Below are 19,410 nucleotides of genomic sequence, written 5' to 3'. Positions count from 1 at the left end.
CAAACCCTTTGAGAAGGGTGTGGTTTGTCCATTTACCTAGATGAGGAAAGAGGTGAAATATAGGCCCACAGCCAGACATTTAACAAGATGCGAGGCCCCGGATTCAGTCTCAACTGTGGCCAGATCCACAGTTCTTTCCATTTTACTGTGTTACTTCAGACTTGAAGTCCAATCACCTTGTTTTATTGATGGAGCGTTTGAGACCTGGTGTGGTTTAATCACTGGTTCACATGGTAAGTTAGAAGTAGAAATGGGATGGGGGCATTTTCCCATAGAGTATGAAATAAAGCCAGATAAATATGTTAAGATTAACATATATGTTTATGTCAGCTTTAAGAATGATTTGCTCAATTATTTTTAGCCACTGTTTATATGGTAAGTCATAAGTTAATATTTTCTTTTTTCAGTAAAATATGCTATTTGTGTCCATTAATAATAGGCACTTTCTTAGAAGGAGAAGGCCTACAAGTAAACATCGGTCTTTATCATATTGAAATGTTGATGGATTCTTTTTTTTTCTTCTCCTATCCTTTGGTCAACCAAGTTTCCTAGTTGTTGTTTGAAAAATTATTACAGTCAGTGTGTCTTATGGGTTCCTTAGCTGTCTGGGATGATCAGCTGGATGATATTCTCAAATCAATTAAGAATAAAAGGATAATTAGACTAGAATTTGGATGATATGGTTCCTCCTATGGACCCCAATGCTCATGTCCTGTGTCCCACGTCACTGTAGAGTATTGGAGTTGTTGGACTTGGGTTCATGAGTCAGCTTAATCATGTTTAGCTGTGTGGCCATGGTCAAGTAATCTCAGAGCCTCTGTTTCGCATTTTTGTGTGTGTGTGATGTTACAGCTTTCACCTGCCTATCATAATAACTCATAAAGAGGAATATGTGAAAAACTTTTTTGTATGTTGGAATCAAAGTACAATGATGACATAAGCAAAGCAGGTTTCTGCATAGCTATAAAACCAGCTGCCTCTGCCCTGGGATATTGTCAAGAATGCAATATAAAAAATGGTACAGTGGGAAGGGCTTCCCTAACAGCCCACAGATGAAGTCACAAGGACTGTACAGCAAATGCTGTACAAATGCTAATCCCAAACTCAATTCCTCTTCTCACTCAGCACACTTCCTGGCTGCTTCTCTGTTGTATTAATTGGTACGTACTGAGAAATGCAAGCTCCTTTTAGCACCAGCCTGAGCAAAACAATTAAAAGAAGGGCATACCAGCTGTGAGAGAATGTCATTTCATGCAATCCCAGTCTGCAGATGAATCAGTGGGTGATTTTTTTTTTTTTTTTGATCAACCACTGATTTATGTAATAACCAATTATTGGAAAGTATTTGTTGGATACTAGTGTGTCTGAAATACGTAGGTTATAGTATTGCTTTCTTCTATTACCACTGACAATTGAAGAGGTATTGAGTAAATATTGATGCCTGGCAGATTACCTGGTTAGTCTAATTAGGTTAGATTCTACTAATATTCATGCTTCATGTGAACTTACTAAGCATTACTGTCTCCCATTTTAGAGGATTCATTTTCATAACCTGGCATAGAATATACTGAAAATGCACAGGGATACACTTTAGAATTAATTAATTAACTTTTTCAATTTATTTAAACTAAAAACAACTGCAACAAAAAAGCGGTTTACCATTTCTCCTACTCCCATCACCCCCTCCCTCTTCTGGCAACCACCAGTCTGTTCTCTCTATCTATGAGCTTGGTCTCGATGTCGTTATTGTTGTTTTAGATTCCACATATAAGGGAGATCATACAGTGTTTGTCTTTCTCTGTCTGACTTATTTCACTTAGCATAATGCTCTTGAGGTCTATCCATGTTGTCACAAATGGCAAGATTTCATTGTTTTTTATGGCTGAATAATATTTCATTGAGTGTGTGTGTGTATCACAGTTTCTTTATCCATTCATCCTCGATAGACACTTCTGTTGTTTCCATATCTTGGCTATTGTAAATAATGCTGCAGTGAGCATGGGGGTACATATGTCTTTTCAAGTTAGTGTTTTTGTTTTCTTTGGATAAATACCAAGGAGTGGAATCCTGGATCATATGGTAGTCTTAATTTTTTGAGGAACTGTCATACTGTTTTCTATAGTGGCTGCACCAATTTACATTCCCACCAACTGTGCACAAGGGTTCCCTTTTCTTTACATCCTCACCAACACTCATTATTTCTTGTCTTTTTGATAGTAGCCATTCTAACAGGTGTGAGGTGAAATCTCATGGTGGTTCTGATGATTAACGATGTTGAGCATCTTTTCATGTACCTGTTGGCCATCTGTATGTCTTCTTCGGAAAAATGTCTATTCAGATCTTCTGTCCATTTTGTAATTGGATTGGTTTTCTTTTTGCTTTTGCTATTGAGTTTTATGGGTTCTTTACATATTTTAGATATTAGCCCCTTATGAAATATTATTTACAATTATTTTCTCCCATTCAGTGGGTTACCTTTTTGTTTTGTTGGTGCATTCCTTTGCTGTGCAGAATGTTTCTCATTTTTAAAGGAATAAGGTGGACTGAATAACGGTTTTGTTTTCAGTGTCGCTATCATCAGATATTAACAGGCTTCTTGTTTTTCCATGGTTCAGTCCTTTTCTCCAATCTGTAGCAGTAATGCTCAGGGAGCAATGATGGTGGTGTGAAAGGGACTGCAGCAGAAGGCAAAGTGTAGTTGTAGAGCTGGCCAGTTATATCACTACACTGTTGTTAAGTACTTTACTGCCAGTAGATACAAAAGATAACTAGTTAGCTTTTTCATGATGCAGCATGACTTCTTTCTCCCCTGATCTACCAGTGTGATCATGAAGATTGGTTTACCTTCCCCATGCACTTGACCAAGAAGTTGTAGAATGAAAGGCAGGTAGAAGCAGCAGTACATGCTGCTACATGCCATTCTCTTATCCTATACTCCTGACTTGACCTTTTCAGCCAACTGACTCTCCTCCCTACTTATGGAAATACTCCAGGCTCTACAACAGTTATGAGGTTCCATATTGCTATTGTGACTCCATGAAATGCCTTAGACTAGGGCTTTGTCAGTTAGCTTTGCTGCATAATAATCCACCCCAAAAATTAGTGGCTTAAATTAACAGATATTTTTGGTTTACAATTCTGTGCATCAGCTATTTGGGCAGGGCTCAGCTGGATGGTTCTTCTGCTAGTCTTGCTTGGGTCACTCATGCAACCGCAGTTATTTGGAGGCTCGGCTGGGGCTGGATGATCTGAGATGGCCTTGCTTATATATCCGGAGGTTGGTACTGGTTGTTGGCTGGACTACATGTCTCCAACAGGCTAGCACAGGCCTTTCCATGTGGGAGGGATGCTCCAAGAGCAAAGCTTGACGTACAAGTACTTTTAAAGCCCTGTTTGCATCATAGATGTTGCTGTCCCATGGCCAAAGCAAGTCACATGCCAAATGTAGAACAAATATGAGAGGGATTCCAGAGCCCAAACCAAGCATCTGGCAAATTTCTTCTCAATTCACCTTCCCAGCTGCACACTTCCTCCTTGATCTCCCAGCCCTTTGTTCCACTTCTGTTCAGCCCTCAGCTTTGGGGTCCTGTTCTGGTAGACCTAAGAGCTTGGTTGTCCCAGTCTACCTCTTCATCTCATATTTATAGCTTATCTCTCTCTTCTTCCTTTGGCTTGTTTGGACTAGTCCCATAATCGCTGGCCATGGAGTTGACTTCCTCTCCTCAACACTCATATTCTCACACTCTCTCCTTCTTGCTCACCCATGAGCATGGACAGTCTCAGCCATATCATGTCTGAATACTCAACCCTAAATAAGGGCACAACAGAAATGTCAGGAAAATATAGATAGTTAACCTTTGCACAATCAAATTATTCTCTCCCACTTGCCCTTTGGGGGTGGGTGGGGAAAGGTGATAAGCTGACTTCATTTTAAATCACACTTCATTTCTTTATTTTCTGTGTCTCTTTGCTTAAGCACATGTGTGAAGAGACAGTATGAATTATAGTGCCAACAGGAGGAAAGAATAGTGCTATATGTTACACAGCTGGGCTGTGGTAAGGAGAGCAGTGTGTGGAGTTAGAAGGCCAGACTTGAGTTCCCATAGCAACTTACCGTGCCGTCTTGGGGAAGGGTCTGTACCTGTAAACTGGGTATTACACATTTGGAAGTATTGTTGAGAGATTGTAATGGCATTTTATATAGATGTATGAAATCACTTAAACACCCCAAAACTTTACAAGTTCTTTGAACCCTTAACTGTTAGCCAAAACCTCGATGCCTTAAGTGAATAAGCCCAAATTGAAAGCAACTGAGGTACAGAGCACAGCTGGATGACAGAACCTTATGATGTCCCACAAAAGCATATGACCCCTCATTTTTCAGTGTTTTAAATTCTCCTTTCTGTGTTAGGAAATGACGAGAAGTGTCATTTTATAGGGCCTAGATCTGAATATAGACTCGGCCATTTAGAGACTGTGTGACCTTTGACCATAGTTTTCTTATATTTTTAGAAGTATCTTTTTTTTCAAAAATTAATTAATTAATTTTTGGCTGCATTGGGTCTTCATTGTTGTGCGTGGGCTTTCTCTAGTTGCAGTGAGCGGGGGCTACTCTGTTGCAGTGTGCAGGCGTCTCACTGCAGTGGCTTCTGTTGTGGCGGAGCACAGACTCTAGGCGCGCGGGCTTCAGTAGTTGTGGCACGTGGGCTCAGTAGTTGTGGTGCATGGGCTTAGTTGCTCCGCGGCATGTGGGATCTTCCCGGACCAGGGCTCGAACCCGTGTCCCCTGCATTGGCAGGTGGATTCGTAACCACTGCACCACCAGGGAAGTCCTGACCATAGTTTTCTTAATTGTTATCTGGATGTGATAATATTTCTGACACATGTGGGTGTGAATCAAATATGCCATGTAGACTGTTTAGCATTTGAAAATCTTCTCTCAGGATAAGCTCTGGCTGAAATACCCGCAATGGTCACAGGTGCTGCCGTTTGACCTGGAGCTGAGCACAGAGAGAGGTACATACCCATTCTCACCCGGGAAGCAGCTTCAGACCTGTGCAACTGGACGTGACACCATGAGATTCCCCTCCTCCCTCGGGCTCCAAACTTTCAAGGCAAGATGTGGCTTTGATCTTGGGCCCGCTGCAGAAAATCTCCATTGGCAAGCCTAGCCATGACAGCTGGGCTCTGCAGTGGCAACTTTCTGTAGACAACACTGAAAAAAATCTAAATGACAAGTACTCTGGAGAAGACTTGATGAGGGAAACCAGGTGTGTGCTGAGAATGCAGCTGCAGAGAGTTGAAACTGTGCCAGATAGCTTCACATTTTAAAAAGGAGAAAAAATGAAACCACCCTTCGGAGAACCCCTGAAAGTGGCTCCACTGAGGTAGTCTTGGTTAGCCAGGGACACTGAGTTCCCTCCGCTGATTGCCTCTGGTTAGTTTTCTATGCGACTTGACAGAAAGGAATGTGACAAGTTCTGTCTCTGAGCTCGCAATCAGGCAAGACAGGGCTGTGCTTGTCCTTACTGACCCAGGAGACGAAGAAACCAATTAAAACTTCTTCTCGCGTGTCATCCTCCAATGGTGGTATCAACATAATGATGATGTTCTGGTCCAGAGCGTCCGCGGAGTAGGTGCTAGTGATTTCTCACAGTGTGGATTTGGGGGGACCACCTGGCCCAGCCCAAATGATCATTTAGCGGGTAGTTGGAAGGCTTAGGAAGAAGGACTCGCTTCTGCCTCACAAAATATCCTAAAGGAGGCAGGCTCTGAGGCTCCAAGGAATCCAGCACTTCTTGGATTCATTGGCATAGGATGGCTGAAGCTTCTTGAAGCCTGCAGACCCTTTGCCCAAGAAATTCCCATGATCAAGACATTCGAATGAGTCTGCCTCTCCATGGCCTCCTGTTAAGAGGTGGATCCAGATTTTGTGGAGTACGGAGCTTGCATAATTTGAGGAGGCCCTCTTAAAGGCAAAGACTATAATTACAAATGCAAAATTAGGTATGAAGAGGAATGTTTATTTGGAATAAAAAACACATCAAAGCAAATTAAAAATTTTTTAGGTTGACGGATATTGCACATTAAAATATTTAGCAAGCAATCTCCTTTATACTAAACGTATCTGTATAAGAACTTTTTTCTATTTCTTTTCTGCAAATTCCCTTATAAGTTCATTATGTAATTAAATTTTGCAGTGTCTTCTATAGAGAGTAGATAATTCCATCTAATTGAAAATTGATTTTTATTTTTAATATTTAGGGATGTTTCTTTCAGTTTCACCATTCATTATTGGTAATTTCACCACTGAATTATTGGTAAAAGTTTTAGAATTACTAAATTTTGGGAAAACTCTTACACATTTCTCTCATCTATGAGCTAAAAGATTTCAAGACATTTCAAGTTAGTTGTGTTTGAGTGTGTGTGTGTATACATACTCAGCAACTTAATATTAAATATTCTCTGAATTGATAAGTTCATTAACTGTTTTATCGTCGTTTTTATGTTGGTCCCCACATGTGTGTGTCAGCATGGTGGGTGGTAGGAATATCACTGCAAGCCATTCCTACTTGTGCTGTTGTAGTAAGAGACACAGAAATGACTACAAACCACAGAAACAGACCCACTGAATCCTAATTCAATGCCACTGCTTCACCATTTCCTCTTAGGTCCCCAGAGTTCCCACAGCTACTCCAGCATCATCCTACTCAAGCAGAAGTGTGACAGAAGAAGTCCTACCAGAGAAAGACAACGCTCTTAACTGATTGCGGTTCAATTAACCTACTTTTGCAGGTTTTATGAAAATATGTGACCATGTGACTCTATTACCAGGGCCTTTCCCAGGACCCTGGAAAGGGCCTATGTAAGCATGCAGCCCTCACGCACAAGCTCTGTTAGCTCTGTGGCACGTTTACGTACGAAGATTTACTCACATTAGACTGGGCCTACTTCCCTGGATGGTAGAATGCAAGGCTTCCCATCGCTAGCTACCAAATGTTGAGGCATGACTGGGACTTCAAGGCACCTCCGTTGCCCAATGTTTCCCTAACTTGAAGATCTTGCCAGTTTTGAGTTCCATTCCTTCACGTTCTCACCTTCATGCAGTAGATGAAGAAAAGGTGAAGCTTTAAGGAATTTGTCTCTAAGAGGGAAACAGGTTTGGCCTGGACTTTGCCGTCCATAGCAGAAAGGGCTTCCCCTGGGTTCTCTAGGGCCGTTGTCCACATGAATACTTCTAGTCACCTCACGTCAACACATCAGCGCCATTTCGGCAGCCTACTCTCTTGCAGTCTCGCAAAAGAAATACTGCGCCAGCGAGCAAGAGTGATCAGCTCTCTGGCTGCCCCCCTAGAACTAGGACCTGGCTTGAGGCTTCTGGACGACCTGATGGGCATGAGTCTTAGTGCTCCTTGGAGCACCCAGTGGGTCCCCTGTGTGGGGCAGAGGATTGGAGAGAACCTTGAAGGGGAGAAACCAGGACTGGAGCTGAGGCCCATGCAGGTCCAAGTGAAGGTATGGGGTATCCTACCTGAATGATGCTGTTGGCCCCTAGGCAGTCCTGGTACTGAACTACGACTGAAAAATTTTTGAGGAAGACACTCCAAAGCACGGGGGGCCCTGAGGTGCCTCTGCCTGGGTCGAAGGGCAGCACTTGTAGAGTACTGGCAAGATTCCTTTTTTTTTTTTTTTTCCTTTCTTTTTTTAATGTATTGGTAATGACTGTGAAGGATCCAAAGATAGAACCTGCTGGAAAAGGCAAGTTTTCCCTGAAATTGTTCACTGTCATTTTAATTGGTTTTATTTAAATGATTTTCTTAAAGAGTGTGGTGACTGAACTTTAAGAAGTAGTAAGTATGTTTTGTCTTGGGTGATGAAATACATTAATGTTTTGACTCCTGGCCACTTAAACCTGCTGTATTTCAAGCTTACCTCCTTGGTGGGACCTCCTTTCTCATCTTCTCCGTGTGCTCCTTTTCCCATCATCCTCATTCCAGTGATTCTTTGTGGTCATTCCTGGATGTCATCGGTTGAAGATTTGAAAGATTGATCACTTTGTTGTCCATTGTCCTGTCTTTGTTTAGGAAATGGGGGGGGTGATGTTGGCAAGTGGAAACCCACAGTGGATGAGGATGCTTGGACCCTCTTTAACTAGTTTTCCCCTCTTTGGCTTGTGAGCTTGCCTTTTCGTTGTCTTGGTCTTGCTCCCTCCCAGGGTCCGGTGCTTGTTCTTGTGTATGATGTTGACATAGCTTGTGTATGAACAGTGCTTGAAGGAACTTAGTTTGGAAAATATAAGGTTGAAGGAAGATATGTGAGCTTCAACCATCTGAAGGGCCATCACATGGAAGACAAGAATGACTTATTCTTTGTGACTCCCAAGTAGCTAAATTGAGTCAGTGGGTGGGAATTCGAGGAAGATTCAATCCCTGGGGAAAGAAAAACTCTCTTCTTATGGTTGTTAGAGGTAGAATGAACTTCCTTGTGGTGACCCTTTGGCAGATATGTTAGGGACTGGATTCAGACATTGGTTGGATTTGGAGTTCAGCTGACAAGCCAAAGTATGAGAAAATTGGGATGACATCCCACGGTTAGAGAGCATTGTCACAGAGTAAGGGCAGCCCTTTTATTTCATTTTTATTTTCTCCTGGAAATGGTATCCTGAGTCTTTGACTCTTGTGTGCTGCATCCACCATCATGTATTTAGCCCCTGTATGCTCTGCTGGCATACATTCGCTGGCAGGGACCCCGTTCTCTCTGCTGATACTGGCTAACTCTTCTCATCGATAGGCTCCTGGTAGAGGCTCATGCCTCTGTTCACAACCTGCTGAGTCAGCTTCCCTAGGGCTCAGCTTTCTGTATGTGGCTTGGGAGCCGATGTGTGGACTAGTCCTTCCCAATGCCTGGGATTCCCTGAATCTATGACTCCTGCCTTATTTGGTTTGGGGTCTCAGTGTTTATCTTGACCGAACAGTGGGTCCCACTGAGGGGATGGATCATGGAATACTGTCACCACTATGCCCCACCTTTTCTTTTTCATTCTCTCCTTCATAGAATATTGATTTCACAACAGATTCTCAGGAAATGCTTTCTGACCTCCCTGGCTTCACTAAAACTGTCCTAACTGTTTGTCTTCTCCTCCTAGCTTTGTTCTCCTTTTCACCCAATCCAATGTCTTATTGCCACCAGTGAGGCCACTGAGCGATGCTTAGCTCCACAAGAGGCTGTCAGATCGTAAAGGACGCTGCTAACCCCTGTTTGCGTCCATGCCATTCCCACGTTTTAATGATGAATTTCTCCCTAAAGGAGAACGAATATATTTCTGATGAGGCCTTTGGAAGTAATTTCTTGCTTTCATTACTAGAAAAAATAAAGTTTTATGGAGCTGCATATTGTAAAATATTTTACTACATGGAATCTACCCGTCATCATTTAAAACAAAAATAGAACTATATAGGAAAGAAAAGTACAGTGAAACAGTTAAGCTCATTCATTCTTTCTTAAGTGATCTGGACTTAACCTCACCTGCCCAGAGAAAAGCTGGGCTGTGTCCCAAACAGTAGGAGGGAAAAACTAGCCATGCCAGACACGCACAGCAAGTTGATTTCAACCCTCACCCACGTCTTGTCCTGGGAGCAGACGGGACTCAATCAGCTGCTAGGCTGTGCCTGTCAGGTATGGTCTGTGCTCCTTGCTAAGCCTTTTGTCTTTCTGGACCAAGATCCTTAACCTTTGTCACGTCACTGACTTGGAGTGTCTGCTTGATCACCTGGCAGAAGTGACACCAGCTCTGGAGTACCTCAGCCTGCTGGGAAATGTGGCATGTCCCAACGAGCTAGTCAGCCTGGAAAAGGATGAGGAAGACTACAAGAGATACAGGTGAGTATCTAGGGGTTTGAGCATGATGTGAGAAGGGAAAAATGACATCTTTGGGGAGACACTATTATATTCTGGGGTGCATAGTAGATGTCTGGTAAGTATCAATGGCCCCTTCATGCTGTATTAAACTTTCCCCCTTGGGTACCCTATAGCCAGGGTCTCCCTTCATTGAGGGTAACAAGAGTCAAGAAACATGAAAAGATGTTGTGTGGTGTAGGCCAGGCATTGACAAACTTTTTTGTAAAGGGCTAGATATTAAATATTTTATGCTTTGAAGGTCATATGTTCTCTGTCGCAACTATTCAACTCTTCCATTATAGTGCGTAAGTAGCAATGAACAGTTTGTAAATGAATGGGCAATGCCATGTTCCAATAAAACTTTACTTACAAAAACATGCAGCAGGCCAGCTTAGACCCGTGGGCTATTTTTTGGTGGCCCCTGCTCCTGTCGTAAGATCTTCCTGTCTGCTTCTGAGTCACTATTTAGAGAGAGGGTACTTCCCACAAAGGTTTAGGGAGCTTATATACAATCCCAAGAGGAAATCCCATGAGGCATATGGCTTTGTTCTATAAAGCTATGCCTCCGTGTCCACCAACAATGGGATTTGATGGGCTCCAGGTAGAAATGCTTTTTTTTCTTCTCTCACCTTCTGAACCATCTGCTTTGAAATACCTGATCCAAACTCACTTCTCTTTAAGGTGTCTTTTTGATCTAACCCGTTTTACTAAACTCATTTTTCCTCTACACTTGAAATTCTGTATGCTCTTGTTCTTGATTATTGTTCTGTAAATGTTTTGAATGATCTTTTCATGTGTGTAGTGTAGCTTTTCTCTCCATTATGATGTGAGCTCTCATTAACACCCCACCTGAATCAATGTGGAAAGGAGGGAGAGAGGAAGGAAGGAAATGTAAGGCAGGTAGGACTACTGGAAAATAAGTTTGGGAGGACTGGGGAGAAAGGATGATGGTTCGAGAGGAACTGGTTCTATTGGGGTTCAGATTTTTAAATCTGTGGTGACCCATGAAGGAATGTAGTTGAGGGCATACATTTTTATATAAAGGTAAAGCTGTAAGAAATAGTGAAGGTTATTGAACATTGTATGTTAAAAAAACATACACACACACACATATACATGTTAGCAAGAGTACAGCAGAAATTCAGCTATACTTCTTTATTGGGAAGAATTTTGTAGGAATCTTAGACTGTTTTTAAGCCATCTTAGAATAAAGCTGTATCCCTACTTCAAAAGAAATGCACTAAATCTTTTTTCCTCATGAAGATTTTTATTCGGGATGTGATACTGTCGATTTGAATATGATTTCTATTAGGAGAAATATGGTTAATATCCAGCGAGTGAATAGTTAACATTTCTAAATCAACCTGTTAAGTTAATCACTTAGAACTTAATTTGCTTCTTTAACAGTTACTCTTACCAACTTTGAGTAATTTAACACATGATTTCAGCTATGAAGGGGTCATTTAAAACATTTTATCTTCTGGCAGCAACTTATTATAAGATGTATCTTGGAAGGGTCAGGAGGTACAAGAAAGTTCTCTCAGTTAACATTTTTAGTAAACCAAGTATTGTTTGGGAAATTCTCATTTGTTTTTTGACTTTTTTCTTTAGATTTCTGGTTTTAATGCTTTAAAATCACCCAATAAATTTTATATATGTACATATACATGCATGTGTGTATATGTGTGTATGCACACATTCACACACATTCATTCTTTCATTCACTTATTCATGGAGTTATATGTGAATTGAACTGTAGGTGCATTTTTTTTTAGAATGAGAGTAATAGAGTGAGGAAAATCTCCCACTCCACCTTACTCTCTTCAGTCTCAAAGAGAAGGTTGTAAAGGAAAAAGAAAAGCTAATACTATCTTTGTTGTTATTGTAACTAGTTGCATTGGAAAAAATACTTAGATCCATGGTGTAAGGGGTCAGATCAAAAGATCTGATGTGGAGTGCTAGTGGGACCTTTAAAATGGGGAGGACAGTTTAGACCGGTGACCCTTAACCAAGGCTATACTTGTGAATCATCCAAGGCGTTTTGATTCATTTAGTGCCAAATGCAACAAAATAGTCAATAGGTGACTTTGATGCTCAGTCAAGAACTACTGGACTAAGGGGTATTTAAAGTCCCTGTCAGCTCTGGTGTTCTGAGATACTGTTCTCCCAAGCAGTTACGGTTCCCCTTTGACCATCTCATACCATTTTATATATTCCATCTTGTATATTTCTCTGACTACTTCATATATGTCGACATCCAGAGAATGGCTTCCAGAAAGTCAGGACTGCGTCTTCTTGCCCTTTGAAGCCTTATCAATACTGAAAGTAGTGCTGGCTGTGTAATAGGGACTTGGTAACTGTTTACAGGAGGCAGCTTGAGATTACCCTTCCATCTGAGAAGCTGAGTACTTGCAGAGAAATGCAGGGCCCTTTGGGCACCTTGGGTGCCCACTGTCTATTTAGAATTAGATCCACTTGGATGTCAACAAATGCAGTTAACAAGTGAGGAACTATCCTTCAGAATCTACCCAAGTGTTGGTCGTTGGGTCATGATTCTTTAGGGAGGGCTTGATTGTAGAAGAGTGATCCTTCTCCTGGGCTGGCCTGGCCTGGGTACCCTCCAAGCATACCTTCCCCACTCCAGGTCTGTTACCCCTGGAAGCCGTGGAGGGATGGGGCTGGGGAGGCTGTGTGTTAGTGCACATATGTCAAGGTTGCCATGAGGAGCTGGATTCTAGAGGCCACACACAGCCGAAATCACATCTGGTCAGAACTACCTTAGAAAATCCATAAGTCACCCACAGCACTGGCAAGACGCTCACCCTCTGAGAGAAACAGGAGCTAAGAACAGTGGAGGGAACATTCAATGTGGGCCCATCCCGTTATACATCGACTGCACGGCCTCTGATGCTTGAGTGGAGTGGCAGGCCTGTTCTCTAGCAATTCTCGATTTTTTATTTCTTTTACTTATTTTTTCTTTCTGCTTTAACAAGCAACGTCACCCTTGCATTTGGATGAGATGAACGGGTGGATGAGGCAGTTCTGTCCTATGGTCTGTAAGCAGCCCTGCTTTGTTCATCCTGGAGTCTGTGCTTCATTTGCCCCTGAGAAATTTTAGAGTTTCACAATAAGACTTCTGAATCCTGAGTTCCTGTGGCATTTGGGTTTCTACAAAACAGTGTAGCCACCGTTCGTTTCCTTTCGGTAAAATATTTTCCTGGCCCTTCATCCACTAAGCATGAGGTCAGCCTTCCTTCTAGCTGTTACCCAGAGCCTAATAGTAGGGCCTCTATGTAAATTTATGGGATATTTTCGCTCGAAAATTGCTTAAAAAATGAATGATATTTCTATAGTTTACTGTTTTTCACTTTAAGTACATTTTCTGACAATATGTCTTCTATTAATCATTTAAGCAGTAGTAGGAGCCTTAAAGGAGTGTATTCAGAAGCAAGAACCCATGGTTCATTTAGTGCTGTCTAAAAAAATTTCACGTTGATTGGCATCCTCTGTGGTTATGTGATGTAATATTTATAATATGTCCCCCAGCCATACATCAAAACAAGTACGTCTCTAGTTTCATTGCCATGAGATGTGTTGATTTCAGAGAGGTCAGTCCAGTTTCAGGTCACATGGTGAACAACCATTGGACCAGAAATGGGAAGTGACCAGATTTATGGAGCTATTGGAAATGGCCCCACAGTTGCTTCAGTTTCTACTGATGCTTTCCTCCCCTCTCCCCACCTCACCCCTTTTCCTTCCTCACTTACCCCTGTGCACCCAGTTGGATTTTCTTGGCACACGTCCCAACAGTAAAATGAGCCCCTTAAATCCGTGAGTGAGCCTGAACATGCTCCCAAGTTGTTGAGCGGTGCCCTGGTCCTGCTGGGGCAGGAACTAAACTGAGCCTGGGGTTCCTCTGTGCCATTCATCACAGCTCATAGCTGAAATATGTCCATTGCCACGTTATTACAGGCGCTGAAACCTGCCCTTGCTTTGCCATGTGTACACAGTGGGCTGCTATTTTGGAATGAATGTTGAATGGAGGTGCATGTTGAAGGGTGGTGCTGGACCGGAAGGTCCAGCCGCCTTCAGGACTGGGGCAGTAAAGGATGGGGAAGCCGAGCTGAGCCGGGGGGCCACCACTGTACTAAGGATCCCTTTGGGGCCTCCGGTGGACTTGAACACTGGCCAGACAATAAATCAAGTATGGGGAACTTGGATGCCCAGGATGGTCTATTTCTTGTCTTCCTTTGTCATTCTTTTCTTTCCTCTTACTGCAGGAAAGACAGTAGAGTGGAAGTCAACAGCGTACAAGGGCTAGACCTCAGGCATCAAATAAGGGAGTTGGTCTCATGGTCTCTTAGTGTTTCTTCCTCCACTAAATCTTTCTGTCACTAAATCCTCCATTCTCTCCTGCCACTCCAATCTCTGGTTGGCTTCTCCTTCCTCCCTCCTCCTCAGTAGGCCCCTCTGTATTCCTTACAACTTGAAATTATTTAAAACGTGACACCCTTTCTTTGTTGCCTCCCAGGGAGCGGCCCTGGGGCCTGCCCAGTGTCTGTCTCACTCAGCCAAGGGGAAGGAGGGAGGGACCTGCCATCGTCCGCTGGCCGTCCTGGGCTACCACCATTTCCCAGCCGTAGAGGAGCTGTAAAACTTGTGGCTTACATAACCCAGTGAGCATTCTCCAGCTAATCTGCAATCTGGGCTTTGAAGATCACAAGAAAGCAAAGGTCACGACCCAGAGATCAAAGTGACAGAAGCCCACAGAGTAATTGCTGGTGACCCTCTGTCGAGGGCCTTGGTCTGTCCTGTGGGTGTATTGTTTGCACTGAGACTTCAAACGTGCTGCTGCCGGTGAACGGTGAGGGAAGTCAGCTGGCCTCGGCCGGTTGTCAGGCGTTCATTAATGCTGTAGGTGAGCTCACCTCAGCTCATTAGAAAGTATCGCCATCTCTCCACTCAGTGTTTGTTCATCCCTCTGTGGTCTTTATTGACTTTTCCTCACAGTTCTCCTTTACCTGGAGATGTGAGGGGGTGGTCAGACAAGGAAATTGGAGTAATAGGAAAGGAGGCTATGGATGCATTTATTGTAAATTAACTTGGAGGCACATGGAATTCAAGCCAGCTAAAGCTTAAAAGAGGCTGGGGCAGCATGTTGCCCTTTCCCTTCATGGCACAGATGGAGAAATTGAGGCTCAGGAAGGTGGCAGAGACTGAGCCAAGATCACACAGCAAGCGAAGCCCAGAGCCTGGGCTCTTTCCTCTGCCCCGTTAGTCCCCACGCTTTTTGTTGGGAAGACCTCCCTCTTGTCATTTTCTCCCCTCCCCCACCCCCCCCCCAAACACTTGAAAGCTTTGGTCTCTTCCATAAGCCGCACTGAAGACGCTGCTAACTTTTAAAAATTCGTCAGAGACATTTAGCTGTTGATCAGTGCTTTTGATCAGCATGAGGTAAGCAGTGTTACCAAACTGGGTTGATGTCAGCCAGTCACGAGCAAAGAAGCTTGATGTTTTGCTGGCGTGTCCACGCTCTTCTGTTAAGCTTTGTGAAAGTTTGAGAGCCGTTCATGGATCACCCCTTGCTGCCCTCGGGGCCCCCGGGTGGGGCACCAGTCACCAGGTCTCCCCACTTCCCATGCATGGGAGCAGGAAGGCAGCAAGGAGCATTGAGTGCTGTAAAAGGAAGGAAGTGGGGAAAACCCCAGTGACGCCACATCCAGTTCCCTCAGGATCTGAAAATGTGGCGTTTCTTGAGTAGAGTCTCCTCAGAGGATGAAACATGGCAGCCAGCCCCAGGAGCAGACATCGGAGATCTGTCTTGGTGTTTCCGTGGTTGTGCAGAGGGCCTGAGGAGCAGCCAGATCCCCTGGGGAAGCAGATGTGGGCAGGAGACAAGAGCACCTTCCCTTCCCTTTGAAGTCTACATGAAAAATGCCAGAGCTTTGGGATTTCGGTAGAGAAAATTGATTTGGGAGCAAACAAATAAACAGACAAAAAAGCCTTTCTGCCGTTCCTTTTGTCCCTCCTAGCAGTTGTAGGTAACCGGTAACTTCCGAAGAGAAGTTCTTTCAGGAAATGGAGCATCCTCTATGAAAAGAGAGAGAACCCGAAAAGCTCTGTGTAGGGCTCTCACTTTTGGAGAATCTGTTTGCAGACAGAGACAGATGGGTCTTTGAACACCTTCCCAGGGTCCCTGGTCTCCTCTCGATAACCTCACCTTCCATATCACAGCCAGGGGGACCCCTGATTTCACTCCCTACCCCTCCCAGCCCTGTGGCTTTCTCCCAACCACCTTGGGAAGGTCAGGAAAGTTGGCATTGCCCTCTGGAGCAGGGGACATGAGCCTTAGAACTTAGACGGATCTCTTTTCATTAAGCAGTGCCCTGGCTTAACAAGCAGTTTTATAAATCTGAAGCTGTCTCCGGGTGCTGCAGGATTTATAGACGGGGGTTTCTGCCATAAAGTGGTTTATGATGGCTGCCTTCTGTGTTATTAGTAGCTGTCTCTTCCTTCAACCATTGCTGTTTGATAATAGCTTTAAAACACCCAGAATTACTTACCTGCAAGCCCCATTCCCGATAGCCCCTGTTGACAGTCTGAATAAGTTTACTGCCCTTTTGTTGTACTTTACCTTCAAAACAAACTGATTGAACCATCAATAGCTCGTGGAAGCTGACAGAGGCATGTCATCTGGACTAGCCCTGGTGATTGCAGGTTATCTGGGGGAGTTAACCTTCCCGCATTGTTAACTGAAATGTTTTATGTACTATGCAACTTTAGGATATGGCTGTGATAACCCCAGTAACTAAGTAATACATCACAGTAAAGAGATTTTGGTGCAACAAATAACCCTGGATTAAATTTACAAGGGTTGAATTGATACTGTAAAAGCCTTCATTCTGTGGCTTCGGGAATCCTCTCTTGTATTTTTATGGCAAACTTGTATTATACTCAGGATTGAAGCTGCAGCTTTTGACACCCTGACATGACCTAGAACAGAGAAAGGGAAATAGATCTCCCAAGACCAGAATGGGACAGGCAGGCAGAGAGCCCACTGGACTTGTCTCTTGGCAGTAATGTTTGGAGCCAGTTGCAAACCACCAAGGTGCAGGAAGGTCTGGTAGATGTAGCTGCTGTCTGGGCGCTGGGTACCACAGACATTGGAGCAGGACAGACCATTAGCAGAACTGGGAAGGAGACTCTTGGTGGCCTTACCAACCTCATCATTCCAAAACCGTTATTCCTCGTGATGTTATTTTCACTTGGACAGCGGTTCGTAGCAGGCCTGGTGGCATCAGCCCCACCTGAGAACTTATTAGAACGTGAACTTGAGACTTCATTCCAGATGTAGTGAATCAGGAACTCTAGGGGTGGGGCCCTGCGATGTGTGTTTCAACAGGGCATCTGGGGGATGCTGATGCCCCCTCAAGTTTGAGAACAACTGTTCTAGAATATAAGCTTGTTGAGAGTAGAGACCTTGTCTGTGTTGTGCATCACCTTATTCTCAGTACCTAGCGCAGTTCCTGGCAGGTGGTAGCTTCTTAATAATTATTCGTTGGGTGAGTGAATGTGTAAGTAAATGAAAGAAGGCATCTCTTAAGAGACGAACTTTGGGCCCTGAGCTGAGTTTCCGACTGAACTATCTGGGACAAGCCTTCCTAGTGCCTCTCAAACATCCTTAAGCATCGACCACCTGGAAACCCCAGGCTGGCCAACAGGATGGGAGTCAAGTCACCTCTAGTTTCAGGGGTGACTGGCAGCCTATTTCATGGGCATTTCTTTGGTTCTAAAAGAAGAGTGCTCTGAAAACAGCAGCTCTTTGTCATCTAAAATTTTTAACTAGCTTAAAAGCCAGCACTTCTCTGTCTCTCCTTTGATTTCAGGGCTGTGATCCAAAGTGGGGCAAAATGACAACGTGCTGTCTGTTGTCACCGTGGTTCCTGCCAGCCCTGTGAAGACATCTTTCATTCCATCATTAAACATTGGCTGATTTTCTAATACTGATGTTTTCTTCCCCTGAATATTCATCTTTTCCCACCCTACACTTAGTGGGTGTCTTTACTCCTTTGAGCGTCACTCCTGACATATTGTTTCCATCTGTACGTGTCTTTATTTGAAAGAATCTGTTGTCATCAAGACTTTGCTGCTACAAGCAGAAGATGGAAGTTTTTTCTGACACTGACTGAGGCCAGAGGGAGTTCTCCTGGAGGATAGAAAGGTCATTTGGGCCTTTGTAGAACTTTTCCAATTTAGGGTAAGCTTAGGCGGCATTTGCAGAGGGAAATGCTCAGGGAGAAGCAGGAAAGAAGGTAGTGCATAGTTTGAGGCCAGGGAGGAAGCAGGAAGTAGATCGTCAAATTTCCAGGACCTCAGATGTTGGTGTGGAAGTTTCAGGGGAGGAAAAGGATACGCAAGAGAATTTAGAGTATTTTGACTTTAAAAAAGAGTAATATGAAGGCTGTGATCAGAGGCCTCTAAGCTGTTGTCTCTGGCACCTGAGTGATCAGCTAAATCTTTTACCTGGACAAGCATATGCGAGGCCGTGGGGTGATGTGAGACCACCTGATGAATGGGGAAGCTGGCCTTGGGAACCCAGGGCTTTGCTGAGGAGGAGGCCTGCTACACACCCCATGTAACATGTGCACTGAGAAAAAGCTCAGTGCTTGGGCTGCTTTAGGGCTTGGTTCTTTGAAGGCTTCTTGAGATTCCCTGTTCCTCTTTCTTTGTGCTCCCAAAGCTACTTTGTGTATAACCTCAAACTTGGCACTTACCTATGCTGATTTCTAATTTCTTTGTGTGAGTCTTTCTTCCTCATTACACTAAGACCCTCTTTAAGAGCAGGCATCATGTTGTAATCACCTCTGTATACCTAGGGTCTGGCACGTAGTAGGTGCTTAAGAAATATTTGTGCAACTGAAATGAACTGGTATTTTATGGAGTCCGTTCTAATGCTACTTTCCTAAATGGTGGGAGGGTGAGGGAAAAAAAAAAAAAGCAAAAGAACCTGGTCCCTGCCTTCAAAAAGCTTATAGTTTAGGTGAGGACATTAACTGAACACCAGCAAAGCAATTAAAAAACAATAAAATGTTAAATTTCAGGGTGCTGAAAATGCCTCCTGGGAGTGTTGAGAAGGGAGAAAGCAATGCGGGCTGTGGGTGCAGGAGAAAACTTCCTGCGGGTTGCGATTTGGAAGATGAGTGGATACGGAGGAGGCTGGGTACAGGGAGAAAAAGTCAGATTCCTGTGGAAATGATTTATTGCTCTTGACATAGGGTCCTCAACTCTTCTTCCTAAGCAGGACAGGGTCTAAACAATTGCTCCTTTGATTGATGGAGTATGGGGGCTTGATGGAGACCATCTGGGCTGGTGACTACCATTGAGGAAGGAGACATATAGGCAGGTGTCTCTACCTTTTATATATTTATTTATATGTTTATGTACCTATCTTCTGGCCAGGTGAGTCTTCTTGTCAACTTCATACACCTGCTTGATAGTTCATCGCACAAGAGG

General features: G+C 43.7%; 1 protein-coding gene across 8 annotated transcripts in view; it reads left to right on the top strand.

Annotated features, from left to right (window-relative positions):
• LRMDA (leucine rich melanocyte differentiation associated) overlaps positions 1-19,410 on the top strand; it is a 1,782,822-nt gene that overhangs the window by 724,039 nt on the left and 1,039,373 nt on the right. For all 8 annotated transcript variants that reach the window (XR_009497876.1, XR_009497874.1, XR_009497877.1 and 5 more), the window contains one exon: positions 9,740-9,879. Coding sequence is in view for 2 of the 8 variants with exons in the window: in XM_059899184.1 (XP_059755167.1) it covers positions 9,740-9,879 (140 nt within the window). In the remaining 6 variants the exon portion in view is untranslated. The remainder of the gene's footprint in view (positions 1-9,739; positions 9,880-19,410) is intronic.

The sequence above is a fragment of the Balaenoptera ricei genome, chromosome 16 (genome assembly GCF_028023285.1).
Source record: "Balaenoptera ricei isolate mBalRic1 chromosome 16, mBalRic1.hap2, whole genome shotgun sequence".
In the NCBI taxonomy this organism is placed as follows: domain Eukaryota; kingdom Metazoa; phylum Chordata; class Mammalia; order Artiodactyla; family Balaenopteridae; genus Balaenoptera; species Balaenoptera ricei.
The sequence above is the reverse complement of the archived record's forward strand: the minus strand, read 5'-3'. Positions and strand labels throughout refer to the sequence as shown.